Genomic DNA, 16348 nt, shown 5'->3' on the forward strand with positions numbered 1-16348 from the left:
GAGTGTGAGCCCCCGTCCACTCATAGCCCGCCGTCTCTAGAGCAGGCACGGCGGAGGCGGGGGTCATGGGAGGAAGTGCTGTTGTACCGAATCCAAACACTCAAACACAGAAGTCCATGTACACCGATGGCGTCCGTGGAGCTGTGGCCACACACACACACACACACACCTATTCACAGAAGACAGAGCGGGGCTTGGTGGGCTGCTGTGGTACCCCTGGCCACAGTCTACACAGGACAGCCCAGGTGAAGGGGGGAAGCTCAGACGACACACAGACTTGAGGTGGGGGGCCAGAAAGGTGATTTGGTGCTTCTACACACATCTACACACGGACACACTCACACACACACACACGCTGGGGTGTCCACACGTCTTGAGCATGTGCCGGCGGCATGCATGTTGGTGTGCATGTGTAATCACGCCTGCTGCTATCTACGTGCGGGGCCGGGGGTGGTCCATGGCGGGGTGAGGTCCAGGGACTCCAGGGTCTGACAGGAGGTGGGGAAGGGGGGGCTGGCTGGGTCCGTTCCGGGGGTGGGCCCGGGGGCTGGGCAGGAGGGGAAGGGGGGGTGGGGGGGATTGCTCCCAATGTGGTGGGGGAAGGGTCTGGGAGAGACAGGCGGGGGGGGCCTACAAGCCCAGCGTCCCCCCAATGGATGACGCCAAGACCACCCCCAGCACCACACAGCAAATGATGATCATGATTTTCTTCTGCAGGCAGAAAGGGTTGATAGGCAAGAAGGACGAGAGAGACAGAGAGATAAAGAGAGACAGACAGATGGGGGGGAAAGATGGGGGAGGAGGTGTGAGGGAAGAGAGGAGGGGAGAGAGAAAACAGAAAAAGGAAGAGGTCAGAGCCAGAGATCAGAGATAAGGCCTCCCTCTGGATTTCAACACTCAGGTCAGCCCTGGCCTGAACCTAGCCCCAAGCGCTCCGCCCCAGCCCACCTACCCCGCCTGCCTGTCCCCACCCACAGGCCTGCTCGCCTCCCCCAAGGCCAGCCTGTTCCCACCACCACTGTCCCCCACCCCCAGGCGCCGGCCCACTCGTCACCCCCCACCCTCTTACCCTCCGGGCCTTGCTCTGATATTTCACAGCTTTCTTGGTGTCGGACACAGCTCGTTCCACATAGTCCACGGAATGTTCCACGTTGTACTCGATGCGGTCAATCATCTCACCCTGCAGAGAAGATGTGCATAGGATGGGGTGGGGGCTGGGCTGGAGGAGGGGGCACCCCAGGGATCTGCAGGAGGCTCCTAGAAGGCGGGGGAGAGGCTGTACCTGGCTTTCCACGAGCATGGCCATGTCCACAAACATGTCATGCAGCTCTCGGATGCTGGTTTCCAGTTTGATGATCTCGTTGTGCCTCGTCTCGATCTCATTCAGTGCCTGCTTTGTCATCTGTGAGTCCATTTTGATCTAGGGCAATGGGGTGAGGGGCAGGAGGGGAAGAGCTGCAGAGCCCCCTTCACTCCCATAGCAGTTTGGATTCCGCAGCCAGAGGGTCTAGGTTCAAATCTGACTGTCATTTACTAGCTCTAACTGTGGGCAAATTGTTTAACCTTTCTGGGCCTCAGTTTCCACACTTGGAAAAGGTGGATGATAGCAGTGCCCACCTCCCAGGGTTCTTGTGAACGGTAAGTGAGTTACTATGTATCCACCAATTAGAACAGCATCTGCCTGGCACACAGTAAGCACTAAAGAGAAGTTTGTTAAGTTACAAGAAATAGAAGTTGGCCTGAGCCCACCACCTCACCCAGGGCTTCCTCTAACACACACACACACACACACACACACACACACACACACCACCAGGGAAGCCCAGGGAAGAGCAATAGGGGGGGTAGAGTCACCATTAGTACTGGGGGCCCCTGTCTGGTCAAAGGCAGAGGACCCAGCAGAGAAAGCAAGTAGAAGCAGAGAAGGCCCAGATGAGAAGGCAGTGTGCCCACTCTGGAGCCCCCATGATATTAGGTGGGGGAGAAATAAAGAAATGCACCGCAGCCCTCAAGAGTCAGGGAGAGAGATTAACTCCAACCCACAATCAGATATTCCTGTCCCCCCCAACACACACCTGGCCTGAGCCAGGCCACTTGCTTCCCAAACTGCTCACTGCTCAGACCTCATCAAGCCATTCCTCTGCTCTGAAACCCTCCAGGGCTCCCCACGATTCCTCCCTGCTCCCCCCCCACCACAGGCTGTACACCTCACCCTATCCGGGGCTCGTTCTCCCTTTCTGGCTTCATCTCCTACATATCCGCTAAGAGCCAAAATCATCCAGTGGCTGTTTGGCAAGTGGTCCTCTCTCCCTGTCTTTGTTCAATCTGTTCCCTTTCTCTAGTGGGCCTTTCGCCCAGCTCACCATGTCCAAATATTCCCTGTTTCTTAAAGCACAGCCCAATGCCACTTCCCCCAGGAAGCCCTCCCTGGCTCCAGTAGTTAACCACTACCTTAGAGCCTGTCTGCAGGATGCACATCCCTCAGGCAAGATCCTGACCACCCTGCATTGTAACGACGGGTTTCCATTGTAATGATGGTGGGTTCATTGGCAGGGATCAGATCTGTCGTCTTAGAACCCACCAGGCTCCCCTCCGTTCTCAGACAGAAGCCTGGGCAGAGCTGTTTGGGAGGGCTCCAGGCTAACTGGCCCTCATCAATTTGCTCAAAGCTAATTTAACAAAGATCAGTTCTCTAAGTAACAGTTTGCTGAAAACTGCTAAACAGTCACTGAAGACACTCGAGTTCTGGTCTAGAAATCTTAACCAGAGCCATTCTGCCATCAGAAGCAGAGACAGAACTGGGCAGGCCAAGGCAAAATCTACAAAGAGAAAGAAGAACTACAGTGGGGGAAGCCCATCCACTCACATTTAAGGTGACAAGGGCAGGGCAGGGCGTAAAACTTTAGCAAAACTAAAACTGGTATTTTTTTAAAAATTTCATAATGTAGGCAAGTTAGTCATTTGGTGAAATGACCTGCTTCAGTAGGCAGACGTCAGAGCCCTAAGTGACAGGAGACGGCGGATCTGAATCCTGGCTCTGAGGCCTTGGGCAAGTTATTTAACCTCTCTGGTGAATCTCTGGGTCAGATGTCCTCACTGGTGAAATCTGGCTCTCTCAGAGGCTGGTGGTGAGGACCGAGTGAGATAGCAGGCAAGTGTAAATATGTAAAAGTGCTTAGAACAGTGTCTGGCTACTCAAAATGCTGACCATTTTTATGGGGGTGCCTTCCTGCAGGCCCTGCTCCCATGGAAATCCCCAGCTCCGGGTCCTGACTTCCCACTGTTTGTGATTCCACGGTGGACTTAGGACCTTAATTCAACCTCAGCTCGGGGAGGGAGGAGAAGTAAATGTTTTCCAAAGCCAGACCCACCCCCACCCGGGGCTCACATCATCCGTGAAGATAGCCAACTTCCCGCTCTCCAGCATGTCTTCCAGTTCTTCGTTCGTCGTGGTCCTACCAGCTGTGGGGAGAAAGGCCTTCGTGCTCAGGGACTGGGCCAGTCTGGGGGCCTGAGGTAGTGGGATGGGGCAGAGACCCAGGAGCCCACCCTCCCACCCGGCCTTAGGCCTCCACGGAAGGCCCGGGGCAGCCACGGAAGAGCGCTGGGGCAAGCCTGGGAACTCTGCAGCGGGGCACACGCACTGATCTCCAGCTGCCGCTGGATCCGGTCCTTGCAGCGGTCCCGGTACTTGGACTGGGTCGCGTTATATTCGGTCATTACTTCCACGAACTTCCGGGACAGTGTGGAGTGCTAAGGTGGGGGTACAGACACATCAGGAGGCCGGGACAGAGCGGGCCAGTGGAGGGATGCAGTGGGGAGAAGAGGCTGAGCTGGCCTACGGCCCTTCTTCAGCTCGCGCCGCGATCCCAACCCCGGACGAGTGCTCAGTCCCAGGACGCCCCCGCCCCCGCGCCCCCCGCCCCCCGCCCAACCCCCTAGCGTGCCGCGGCCCCGCCAAACGCGCGGAGATATGGCCCGGCCCCGCCCCCCGCCAGAAACCCGCCCAGGCGCCTCCTTGGCCACGCCCCGCGCCCTGCTCCGCTCTGGCCCGCCCACTCCCTTTCGCGGCTCCCTCCTGGGCTCCTTTCCCAGTCCGATCCGATTCCGTCCGGTCCCCGCCCCGCCAGGCCGCGGCCTCCTACCTGGGTCTTGCGGATGCGCAGGTCCGCGGAGGAACGGTTCAGCCCCTCCTCTTGTTCAATGCTTTGTTCGATTGCTGCGGGAGAGAGGGTGCAGTGACCGGCCGGGAGACCCGGGGCCTGTGGGGCGGGGGTCCGGGACGTGAGAAGGGTCGACACCCCGAGGCAGGCCCCGGGCCTGTGAAGAGATGTCACACCCATGGCGAGGGCAGACAGTAAAGGATCCAGGGTGCGGGTGAACAGAGGACAGGCGTTTCAGGGGGAGGGGAGATGAGGGTCGGTGGGTCACCAGGCAGAAAGGGGCTACTTGTCCTGGCGGAAGGGTTGGGTCTTAGAAAGGCCCACAGCTGTAACTCCTGCTTGACCCCACGGGGGTCTCCAGTACGTGGGGAACTCTCCACTTCCTACAGCCTCTGGAAAGAGTGCAGGAACCCATCCTGCGGTTTTTCTGGCGGAAGGCAGGCACTTCCAGGTGGGTCAGGTTCTAGTGGCCGCCTCTTTCTTGGAAAATTCTACGCGGAGGGAGGGATGTCCGCCAAAAAATAGCTCTCCCCCCCAGCCCTGGAAGGTGATCTCTGTTTCGGGAATTCCCACTTCTAAAGGATGTTCTGGAAAAGCGCACAGATTAACTGGGATTCCTGCTTCTGGATCATGCACTCCTGACATCTATCCTTCAGATTTTCTAAAAAAAGAGCTTGCCTGCGATAAGATCTACAGTGCTCTGAAAATGCAGCAGGGATGAATCACCAGGCCCTCCAGACCTGGAAGGGGCTCCAGGCCATTCTTGAGAACATCACTTCTTTGTTCTGCTGGCAGCGGGAAAAGTTGGGGGCTGAAAAGCACCCCAACGTTCCCCTGCCAGCAATGGTGGGCACAGTGACCGAGTGACACCTGGCCCACCTGCTGCAGGAAAGGCCAGGAAGGCACAGCACACCCAGGGAGGTCGCAACCTCTGGCCCCTACAGGGACCCTGTCGTCAGACTTGGGGCTGGAGCCAAACCCTGCAGTGGAAGGTCCTTTAGAGGGTCTCATTGACTTCTTACAAGAATCCTGAGAGTTCAGTGGTATCAGCCCATGGATCACACTAGAACCTGAGGTTCAACTGGGGAAAACGACTCACTTAAGATCACACACAAAGCCTAAGCTCATGCCACCAAATAGCTGGAGAAAGATGGGGGAGAAGAGAATCTTCTCTCTTTTTCTGGAGGTCTGGAAGGTCAGCTTCTCTATGTCACTGCTACTTTTCCTAGCTTCCTTCTTGGTCTGTTCCCGGACCCCTAATCCGTGGAGCCCACCTCATGGTCTTACAGAGAGTGTTAAGGTGAGAGCTCGGTGGGCCCAAAGAAATCTTTAAGCTCAGGGATTTTTAAACGGTGTTCCATGGAACCCTCCTTCTGGGAAAGAACCTCAGGGGCTGTTGCTGGGAGTAAAGGGGAGACCAGCTGGGTAGGGCCCTGGGCCTCCCAACCCCAGTTCAGCCAGAACAGCCTGTCTTTTATGTATTGTATATATTGGAGTTCTTTGTAAGATTGCATTTACGGAAAAAAAAAAATTTGCTACCCCTTGAAAAAAAAAGCCTGCTTTGAAGTTGCTTCTGTTTTTCTTACTGTGCCAGTGAGGAAGCCAAGGGGAGGAATGAGTTGATGATGGAAGTTGTCCAGAATTGAGTTGATGATGGAAGTTGAACTCCCTCTGCCTGGATTTGTACTTAATGTGCTCCCAGTTTAAGTCATTTTCCTTTCCAGGATACAAGTGTAGAAGGCTTATTTTTACAGATCAGCACTGGGCTCACACATGACCTCCCACTGAGTCCGGGAAGTCCCTGTTCTCAACTCTCTGGACCCAGGTCGGTGTGGCCAAGGCCAGGTACCTGACATGGTACCTTTTCCCCAATGCCCTGCAGTGGGCCTCAGACAAAGTACGTGCTTGGCAAATGTTTTCTGATGCTGAATCTACCACATCACGGTAACACTGCTATTCCCCTGGCACCCGCAGACAAGGAGGTTCCCAACCCACAGTGCTTTGGGGGAAGGTGGTTATTACCAGCACCCAAGTCCTTAAATTAGAGTGAATACATAAGGATTTGGCAGGTCCCTCCTGAAAGCTTGCCAACTCCTGATGTCAGCCACACAGTCCAATCTGTCCTGAGCCGAGGATACCAGTTCAGAAGCATTTGCTGAGCCCACCTACTGGGTGCTTAGCGCTATGCCCGGCAACTGTTCTGGAGAAATAAGGATTTAATGAAACCGAAGCCACTTGCAAGACTCTCTCTTCTGGTGGACCTTCATGCTGGTGGATCCAGCAGCGCTCAGATGCAACTTGGGCAGAAACCCTCCTCTCCCTCATTTCTTTGCCATGTATCTTTCTCCAAAGAATCTGGAGCAAGGGGCGGGGGGGCGGGAGGGGCAATCTGGGGTTTTGTGCTTTCTCACTGTTTAGGAATCTGGATCCTGGAAATCTGTAGACACTCCTTACAGAAAGACATGTTTGGTCTAATGAGGGCAGAGTTGTTTTTCTCCTTAATCTGGGGATTACATTCCTCACCTTTCAACTTGGACCGAACCTTGTTGGCTGTCTTCTTGATGTCTGCAGTGAGGTCCTCCAGCTCCTGTTTGGTCTCTGAGGGGAGAGCCAGAGCAGATGAGAAGTCTGGATGGGAGCCCAGACCCCCTCTCCTCCCTCCCCCCACGCACACTGTCCGCCCCCATCCCCCTCGCAGCTGCCCAGCAGCGGTACTCACTCTCATCTGGGTTGGGGGCGGCCAGGATGGCACTATGCTGTTTTTTCACTTGCTCCACATCCTCTGACAGCTTCTCAATGCAGCCCCGGATCTCTTCCACCTGGGGCAGCAAATCAGCTGTGCCCAGCCAAGTCGCTGAGCCAGGCAAGGGGCCCTGAGGGCTTAGTCAGGGTTCGGGTAAATGGGCCAGAGCCGAGGGATGGGTACAAGGCCAAGAGGGGGTAGGAGTGGAGAGCAGGGGTGGGAACAGGGTGAAGGGAGTCGTTGGCCGGGGGCCAGCTTCTGGGTCTGGGAGCACTGGAAGCTCCGTTACCTGTTCAAAGAACTCGTCCATGAAGTGGTCCCGATCCACATGGACCACCTCCTCTTCATCATCACTGTCTTTCGCCTGGGAGGCAAAGAAAGGCAGAATCCTACCCTGAGCCTGATGCTCCCAGCTCTAGGCTCAGAGCAGGGGTCTGAGGAGGTGTCATCTGCAGGGGGCAGGTCATTTGCAGGGCAAATGCAAGCACCCCAAGCGGTCCGAATGAACACCGGAAATCTTGTGGAACAGGGTCCCGGAGGCCAGGCAGCTGACAGCCCAAAGGACACCTTGGAGGGAATTAGCAGAAGGCACCCTTTCAAGGGTGGAAGTGGACCTGAGAACGCAGTCACCCTGGAGGTGGGTGACACCCAGGACAACTGCCATTAACCGGTCTCGTCCCCACCAGCTAAATGTCAGCCTTGCAGGAACCGGCTCTGGGCTCCCGGGAGGGGTCTGGAGTGGAGGCCCAGGAGGCTGACCCTGGCCGCTGTCTCCCCGGCCGCTCCTGTCCAGGCCTCACTTTGCTCCCCTTCTCTTCCCCTCCAGCCTCCACCCAACCGGCCACGTCCCCTGTGCGAGGTCACTTCACTGGTAGCAGCAGGTGCCGAGCTGAGCAAGCACCGTCAAGCCCGGGGGGGCTGGAGGAGAGACACAGGCAGCACCCCGACCCCCCTGGCTCCCCGTGCCTGCCTCCTCCCGCCTGCTTTCACCCCCTCCGCTGCTCTGCCCCTCTCATGTATTCACTTGCTTTCATCCAGCCTCTCCCAACTTCACACCCACCTACTCTCACTTGCCTGGATTTCCCAGTTGCAACCTGCTGCGGCTCAGCCCTCCACCCCCCGGGCTCAGAGACACAAAGGGATTTACCCACCCACACCGCCACCGCCAGACAGACCAGTGACACAGACAGAAGGGCTGACACACAAGGCACACAGAAATAGGCCCACTGACACCCACGCGGAGATACACTGACACGCTGACGTTCACCCACACTCGGCCCCACGGCAAAGCTGCCTGTTGCCCTGCGTGGCCCCACAGATGTGTCCCCGCGCCCCCAGGGACATTCGAGAGGGCCCTGTGGGCCTGTTCTCCCGGGCTCCCCGAGCCTCAGGCCTGCACACTCATTCAGGGCCAGGTAAGAAGACAGGGGAGCAGACTGGGCTGCCCAGTGCTGCACGCTCCGGACTTGAGGCTCTTCTCCACTTGGGGCAGAAGTCAGAGAACAAAAGCTGAGCCCGGCAAGCTTAATTAACGTGCGGAGCCCTCATCAGCCCCAGTGGACATTTAAACAGAGTTCAGCCTGACTTCCAGAAAGAACCTATAGCCCAAACAGGACGGAATCGGACTACCGGAGCCTGAATGGTATCCAGACGGGATCCGAAAGTGTCCACCTGGAGCATAGCCCGCTGGGATCTAAAGAGAGGAGCTCCCATGGAACCTCGACAGGGTCCGAGCAGATCGCAGACAGGACCTGCCAGAAACCAGACAGGCTCAGCCCCAGCTAGACTCGGGCAGACGGATCCCACCAGACAGCTCAGATCGAACCTAGACAGAGCCAGATGGGACCGAGATGCAATCTAGGCAGCCAAGTGAACTCGGAATCAGCAGAGCCCCGACAGCCCCAGGAGGAGCCTGCAAGCCTGCGGGAGCCCTCCAGCTGCACGCTCTCAATGCCCCCCCCCCAGCTTCCTGCCCAAACGGAACGCGGGGGATTCTTCCCGCAGACGCTGGGTCCCACCGCACCGCAGAAAATGTATTCAGCGCTTCCATTTAATTTCCAGACAATCCCAAACATCCACTGGGAAAGGGAGGCTCCTCTGTCTCTGCCCACAGCTGCCCTCGGAAGGAGAGATGGCCCAGGCGGGGCTTGGGTATTCTGAGAGGGCCTCCGGCTTCTCAAGTCTCCACCAGACCCAGGGCTAAGCCGATAGACCTTGGCCCCCAGAGGCTCTGGGGGGCTCAGCTCACCTTGGAGGACCCTGATGCCTTGTCCTCAAGCCAGCTGCCCCACGGGGTCTCCTTCCCCTAGAGCCAAAGCCGTTCCTCTGCCCCTTCTCTGACTTCGGCCCCCTGCCCAGCTGCCCACAGGTCATGGGGCGTCTCTCTGGTCCGGGTGCCTGGGAACTTTCCTGTTCTCCGCCTCGTCGCCAGGCTGACTTTCGACTTTCTAAAGTTTAATTTCCCTCTCTCTCTCCTGTTTGTCCCCAGAGCCAAGTTCCCTTAGATTCTGCCCCGGGGCATCCCTGGCTGCCTGTTTACTTGTCCTTGAGAGAGGAAGAAAGGTAGAGGCCCAAGTATGACTTATTTGGTATAATAATTACAGGGAGCTGAGAGCTAATAATCCTCTACAGTTCACCAACACTTTTACATCTCTAATCCCTTTTGATCCTCACCACACAGCCCTGAAAGGAAAGCCCGAGCAAATATCATTGTCCCCATTTCACAGATGAGGGAACGGGAGGTCAGAGGGAGGAAAGGGAAAGTGACCTGTCCAAGGGCGCCTAGGCTGAATGGGCTGGAAATTACAAGCATCTACGATAGACTCCCTCACAGCCCCTTCTAAGGCTGGAGGCCAGGCCACCTCCTTCCAGGGGCTCTGCCACAGCTGTTTCCCTCTCAGCTCAGCTCCTGCTAAGGCCCCATCTGGTGGGGCTCCGTGCCCTGTAATCCTAGGAAAATATCTTTTAACAGCATCTTCGGGGCACCTGGGTGGCTCAGTCAGTTAAGCAGCTGCCTTCGGCTCAGGTCATGATCCCAGGGTCCTGGGATCAAGCCCTGCGTCGGGCTCCCTGCTCAGCGGGAAGCCTGCTTCTCCCTCTCTGCCCCTTTGCCCCTCTCCCCCTGTTCGTGTTCTCTCTCTCTCTCTCTCAAATAAATAAATAAAAATCTTAAAAAAAAAAACAAAACAGCATCTTCTACATGGGTCTTACATCCTCGTTATCTCATTGAATCTTTCTTTAAACCCTATAAGGACCACTGGGCAGCATAATTATAATTATGGCAAACATTTACATACATGTGATCATGAGCTGGGCACCGTTCTATGCCCTTTGTATATATCTGTCCATTTAATTCTTACAAAAGCCTCCTGAGGTAGGTATTATTATAGCTCCCTTTTATAGATGGGGAAACTGAGGCACAGAGCGGCTAAAGAACTTACCCAGGCTAGCAGCTACAAGGCCACACGATTTCTGCCTTCTGGGCTTCAGCCTCTGCCTTGGCTGAACAGCAATAACGTTTGCCCAAATGCTGGGTAGGTGGAGGCAATGAGACCAGGCAGGAAAAATGCCTAATGCTACCAGAAAGACGCAGTGTTTAGTGAGGGTTGGCTAGGACCCCCTGCCCCTCCCGTGTTACAGATGAGGAAACAGGCTCAGAGAGGTTGCCTGACCTGCCGAAGGTTTCACAGCAAAGCAGGCCAGAGGTGGGACCTGAACTGCCTAGTACTTAATCCCAGGCTTCCCCCCCGCAACCGTCCCGCTCTGCCTGTCCCCAGTGCTGCTGAACTCCTGTGGCTGGGATAGAAAGCCAGGAAGACGGGCCAGGCTGCAGGAAGAGCCCAGGTAGAAGGCCAGGCGTTCTACCTCCCCTCGCCCTGCTCTGTGATCTGCCGAGGCAAATCTCAGCCCTTCTCTGCGCCCCAGATCGTCTATGGAAAAGGCAGGCCAGTGCACCAAGGGCCCTCACTGCTCTGAGGGGTGCACATTTAATAATGAGCGCGGCCTCCATTTCCGGAAGAAGCTGGCCAGCCTAAAAGAACACAGGCTGTGGGCAAATGAGATCACCCAGAAAAAGACGATCATATGCCCCCGATCCACTTTATGGACAATTCAAGCCTCAGTTTCCCCATGTGCAAAATGAAGAAGATAAGAAATCTAACACGTGTGTACTGATTACAGTGACCTGGGCCCTGTGACAAGGGCTTTGTGTGTCTCCTTTAACCCTTATAAGCGCTCCATGAAGCAGATACGATTCTTTTTTTTTTTTTTTAAAGATTTTATTTATTTATTTGAGAGAGAGAGAGAGAGCATGAGAGAGGGGAGGTCAGAGGGAGAAGCAGACTCCCCGCCGAGCAGGGAGCCCGATGCGGGACTTGATCCTGGGACTCCAGGATCATGACCTGAGCCGAAGGCAGTCGCTTAACCAACTGAGCCACCCAAGCGCCCAGCAGATACGATTCTTATGCCCACTTGACAGAGGAGGAAACTGAGGCATGGAGCGATTAAGTGACTTGCCCAAGATGACAGAGCAGGCACTGTATGGGGCGCTGACAGGGTGGCACCTGGGTTCGAACCCAGGCCCTCTGCTCTCCCTGCTCACCAGCTTGTCAAGCGCTTGAGAGAATGACATGAGAGACTGCAGGGGTCCCGGGCACCTTGTGGCTCCGCCTGGGCATCGGGGGCATCAGATCCAAGCCTCCAGCTGCAGTCTTTCCCATTAGAGATACCAGGGGCCCTCGGGCGCGCCGGTGCGGGGGGACAACACAGACAGATGTGTGGATGGAAAGAGAGGGACGCAGTGAGCCAGCAAGTCAGGGACCAGAGACAGCTGGTGAGAAGGTGACTAACACAGCGGCAGAAAGAGCCTGGTGTTGGGTGACAGAAGAGTCAGAGAGTGTGTGTGTGTGTGTAAACACACGTGCGCACAGCACACACGTGCTCACATGTTCTCCTCGGGGGCGCAAGCTCGTCATCTGATCTGGAGGCAGGAGCCTCTGTCCGCCGCACCCCTGCTCCTGCCCATCTGTCTCCCTGACTGGGCCTTTCCGCCCTCCCACCCCCACCTTGCCAGTCTGCCCTCCCTCCTTACCCACCTACTCCCTTCCTCGTCCTCCCTCTGCCCCACTGAGTCATTCATTCACCTGGCGGAGAGGCATGAGCTGAGCCAAGCTCTCTGGCTGCTTCTGAGAACACAGTGGTGGACAAGACAGGACGCAGGTCCTGCCTCCAAGTAGCTGAGGGAGGGGGAGAACCAACAAGACCGTTTGGGTCTGTGCTAACTAGCAGGGGGGAGATGGACCCGATGTGAGACAGAGAAGCGGCCATCAGGGGTGGCCCTTTACAGGATGGTCAGGGAGGGCCGTTCCGGGGGTGGGTGACATTTGCTGACACAGAATTTAAGGCGGAGGGGACAGCGGTCCGGGTGGAAGGAAGAGCATTCAAAACAGAGGGGCCGGCAAGGGCCAAGGCCCCGAAGCAGGGCTGAACTCGGTGGGTTTGCGATGGCAGAAAGGAGCCCTGCGCAGCTGGGGGACAACAGCCCGTCACCGGGGCTCTGCCGGGCCCTGCGCACTCATGCAGGTCGCCCCTCCCTGCTGTCATTCAGGGGTACCATTTAAAGCCCTCTCTGTGCCTCGCCCATACCTGAGTGCTACCCAGATGACTCAGTCCCTGCCTTCAGGTGCGTGGCTTGTCCCATAACAGCCCCCACGCCCACCCGGCCTCAAATTCCAGCCTCCCTCACTATGGGCCTCACCTTCCCCACCCCCCAGCCACTGCACAGTCCACAACGCGACCCCACACGCTTCCCTCTCTCCCCAGTCCGCCTCTCTGCCCCACCTGCTCCCCCTTCTCTCCTCTTGAGCCCCGTCCCTGGCCCCGCCCCTTGGGCCCTGGGACACCAATCCGGCCGATGAACTCCACTCCAGCCCAGCACCTCCCAGCTCGCGCCCAGAGGTCCTTGGTGAACTGGAAAACAGAAAACCCTGTTTCAACACCAGCTCTGCCATTACCAGCTGTATGACCTTGGTCAGGTTGCCTCTCTGGCCCTCAATCTACTCCAAAATAAATTAGGGGTCACATCCTGCCCATCCCAGGGGGCTGATGTGAGGTTCAAGGGAAAAAAGCAAGTCAGCTGTAGAATAACAAACACTCAAGGGCACTACTGTGCCCAGGCTCCTTCTGGACACTTTTTGCCTATTACCTAGTTTCAATCCTTAGGACAACCCTGCGAACAGGTACTATTATTATTCTCAATTCACACGTGAAGAAACTGAGGACCAGAGAGGTTAAGAAACTCACCCAAGGTCACACAGGAAGTAGCAAAGCTAGGATTTGAACCCAGACAGTCTGACTCCCGTCTCTGTGCCCTCATCGGCTATGGGATGAACAGATCTGAGAACCCCTGGGGAACTCTAAAGTACTGCTGGAAAGATATTCAGCTCCCTTGAGCTGACGTCCCCTCCCGCCACTACCCCCCATCCCTCTCAGCATCTCAGAGACCTCTTTAGCAGGCCTCTCCCCTACCCTGCCTGGTCTCTCCTGCCTCCCAGTCTCCTCGCTCTCAACTTTGGTGGGGAGACCCTTGCACTCCTTGCATCTGGCACCTTCTTTCTGCCCTACCCATCCCCTCCCAAATCGCCAGTCTCCCTGAGCTGTGACTAACACCAGAGCCATTTACCCAGACCCCTTTACCCCTCCACACCACCTCCCACCTCCCCCACCTGACTGCCCACCCCCTGCAGCCCCAGCAGCCAGAACTCCTTGCCTCTGGGCGGAGGGGCTCCCTGATCCACTTGGATGAGGATGCCATGCCCTGCCCCCCCATCTTAGTCTTAGGGTTTTCCCTCCCTCTCTCTCTAATTATACCACAATTTTGCCACCACCTCACCTCAAACCGCTTTCCCTTTCTCTGGGTTTTGGAGTCATGGGATAGTGTTGGCAGCAGGGGATCTGGGTTCAAATTTGCATTCCTTACTCGAGAGCTGGGTGACCTTGGGCACGTTATTTAACCACTCTGGGCCTCAGTTTCCTCAGCTATAAGATGAGGTAGTCTCTCAGTCTACATACCTTACCAGGAGGTCAGTGAGGAGCTAATGAGATTATGGATGGCAGCCTGCTTTGAAAACTGCCTGGTGAAAGAAGGGGAGTTTAGAGCACGGTGCTGGAGCCAGCCTGCCTGCCTGCCTTTTCCTGGCTCTGTGACCGATCAAATTACTCAACCTCCCTGGGCCTCAATTTCCTTACCTATAAAATGGGATCATACTAGTACCAGGGTTGAGGCGAGGACCAAAATGAGTAAATATGAATAAAACGCTTAGGACAGTTTCTGACTCTAGAGGGTTGATTATTTTTATTATTGTCACTTAGCGGATGCCTGGCCCCCATATTCAGTGAAAGTTGAATACAGAAACCTTGAAAATTCCCTTTCAACCACCAGTTTCTTCTTCCTTCCCATTTGCCAACATATCTTTCCCCGGAGACAACAACAGTCACTTTATCTTCCAGCCCCTTCCTCCTATCTTTCTGTAGCCTGGTTTCCCTCGCCCATATCCCGGGGGCTCTCCAAAGACGGGGCTTTCTACCCCCAGTGTGGAGACCTCTGTTTCAAAGATCAAAAAAGCAGAGACCCATGTCAACTTGCCAGACTGGGAACCCAGGTTCCAGTCTGCTCCTCCCACCCACTTGCTTGGTGACCTTGGGCAAGCTCCTGCTATCTCCACACCTCAGCTTCCTCATCTGTCAAATGGGGTAATAACCCTGGGAGCGGGGAACAACCAACAGGCTCCTCCTGGCAGAGACCCAGCGCATGAGGATACATCACGGCTGGGGCTAGTACTTCATGGACATAACACCACAGGCCCTGAGCAAACAGCAGGCAGGCAGCTTCGCCTCCTCGGCCCCCAGGTCATCCCCACAAATGCCCCAGCGTTCTCCCGACCCTAGAAACCATTCTCATCAAGCCCCCACTGGCCAGCCCCTCCAACTGGCAGCCTCCACTGCGGACATCAGCGCCTCCCTCCTCCCGCCTGTCACCCGAACACAAACTGCCTGGCCAGACTCGGGAGCTGGGCCTCTTCAGGCCTGCAAACCAGGGGCCCACCTCGACCTGCCCCTGCCCCACTTCCCCCCAGCAGAGCACACTCCATGTCACACAACCCAATTCCATGGCCCTGTGCGTGGAGACTCCTCCCCCTCTCCTCTGCAACCCATCTCCCACCTCTGGGGTCACCCCATCTCAAGCCCTGGCCCTCTGGCTGTCTCCTGAGGCCACCCCTTCCCTCCTTGTCTCTGAGAGGCACCCCCTCCCCACAGGGAGCAACACACGCGTGTGCACACACACACACATACACTTCAGTCACTGCCAGGTGTTGGCATCTCTGTCCCAACCTGTGTCCTTCCCCCTGGCACCCCCCAAACCTTGGTCCCGCAAGACTCAGCCTGGCCCAGTAACTGCCCCCATCTTTCCAATTCCGCAAATCTGCCCTGGGGATGACGGTACCCTCCAGTTCTCTCCTGATATTCACGCTCTCCCATCCCCGGATTAGACCCTCGGGGCCCTCCTGGGAATGTGGGCACGCAAAGCCCCTGAAACCTCTCCTGCCCCCTTGAGCCTTAATGGCCTCCAACCTCTTCCAGCCACTGTCCCCAGAATGCAGGTTCATTGGAGACATCAGGTGCCTCCAGATCCTGGGGTGCCCCTACCACCAGCCTCCCGTCCCATCATTTGCCCCCATGTCCCAGCACCTCCCCCCACTCCACCCCCACGCGCTCCCCCGATATTGGGGTCCCGCCCCCCCTTTCCCCCCACCCCCAAGCTCACACTCCGCAGCTCCTGAGTCCGATCCTTCATCCTGCGACGGCTCCTTCTCCTCCTCCTCCTCCTCCTCGCCCTCCTCCTGCCTCCGCTCCCTGCCTCCTGCCTCGGTGCGGGAGGCCGGAGTCTGGGGGCGCCGGGGGGCACCCGAGCCGCTGGGGGGGGGGCCCGCGGGCGGGGGCGGGGCCGGGGGCGGCGGGCCGAGGGCCGGGCAGGGGCAGGGGCCTGGGCCGGGCTCGGCTCTGCCGGGGCTGCGGTGGCGATGCGGCTGCGGCACAGGCTCGGATGGAGGGATGCGGGAGCCGAAGCGCGGGGGAGGGGGGCGGAGGGAGGTAAGGAGGAAGGGAGGGAGGGGGGAGCCGGGAGGGGGCGGGGAGCAGGGGGCATGCGCAGCGCCGGGGGCTGGGGGCGCCTGGGGCTTGTAGTCCGGCTGAGGGGGGGGGTCCGGGGAGGGGGAGTGCAGAGGCCTAGAGGCGGGTGGGGAAGGGCAGAGCCGGAGAAGGAGGGAGAGATTGGCCGAGAGACCAAGGAGCTGCGGCGGGAGGCAGCGAGCTGCTGGGTTGGGGGTGGGGGGGACGGCAGAAAGGGGGTAAGGGAGTGAATTCAGGGAAGGGGTGCTGTGGGAGG

General features: G+C 57.2%; 1 protein-coding gene across 1 annotated transcript; it reads right to left on the reverse strand.

Moving 5' to 3' along the window:
• Positions 1–532: 532 nt before the first annotated feature.
• STX1B (syntaxin 1B) lies at positions 533–15781 on the reverse strand. Its single transcript, XM_021700541.2, has 10 exons — positions 15728–15781; positions 7196–7270; positions 6883–6982; positions 6687–6761; positions 4146–4219; positions 3645–3753; positions 3389–3462; positions 1283–1420; positions 1070–1180; positions 533–711 (listed from the first exon to the last, which is right to left on the reverse strand). Exons 1-10 carry the CDS (start codon positions 15755–15757, stop codon positions 631–633), a joined length of 867 nt encoding a protein of 288 aa, XP_021556216.1. The 5' UTR covers positions 15758–15781; the 3' UTR covers positions 533–630.
• Between the last annotated feature and the right edge of the window lie 567 nt (positions 15782–16348).

This window comes from Neomonachus schauinslandi, chromosome 5, assembly GCF_002201575.2.
Source record: "Neomonachus schauinslandi chromosome 5, ASM220157v2, whole genome shotgun sequence".
Classification (NCBI taxonomy): domain Eukaryota; kingdom Metazoa; phylum Chordata; class Mammalia; order Carnivora; family Phocidae; genus Neomonachus; species Neomonachus schauinslandi.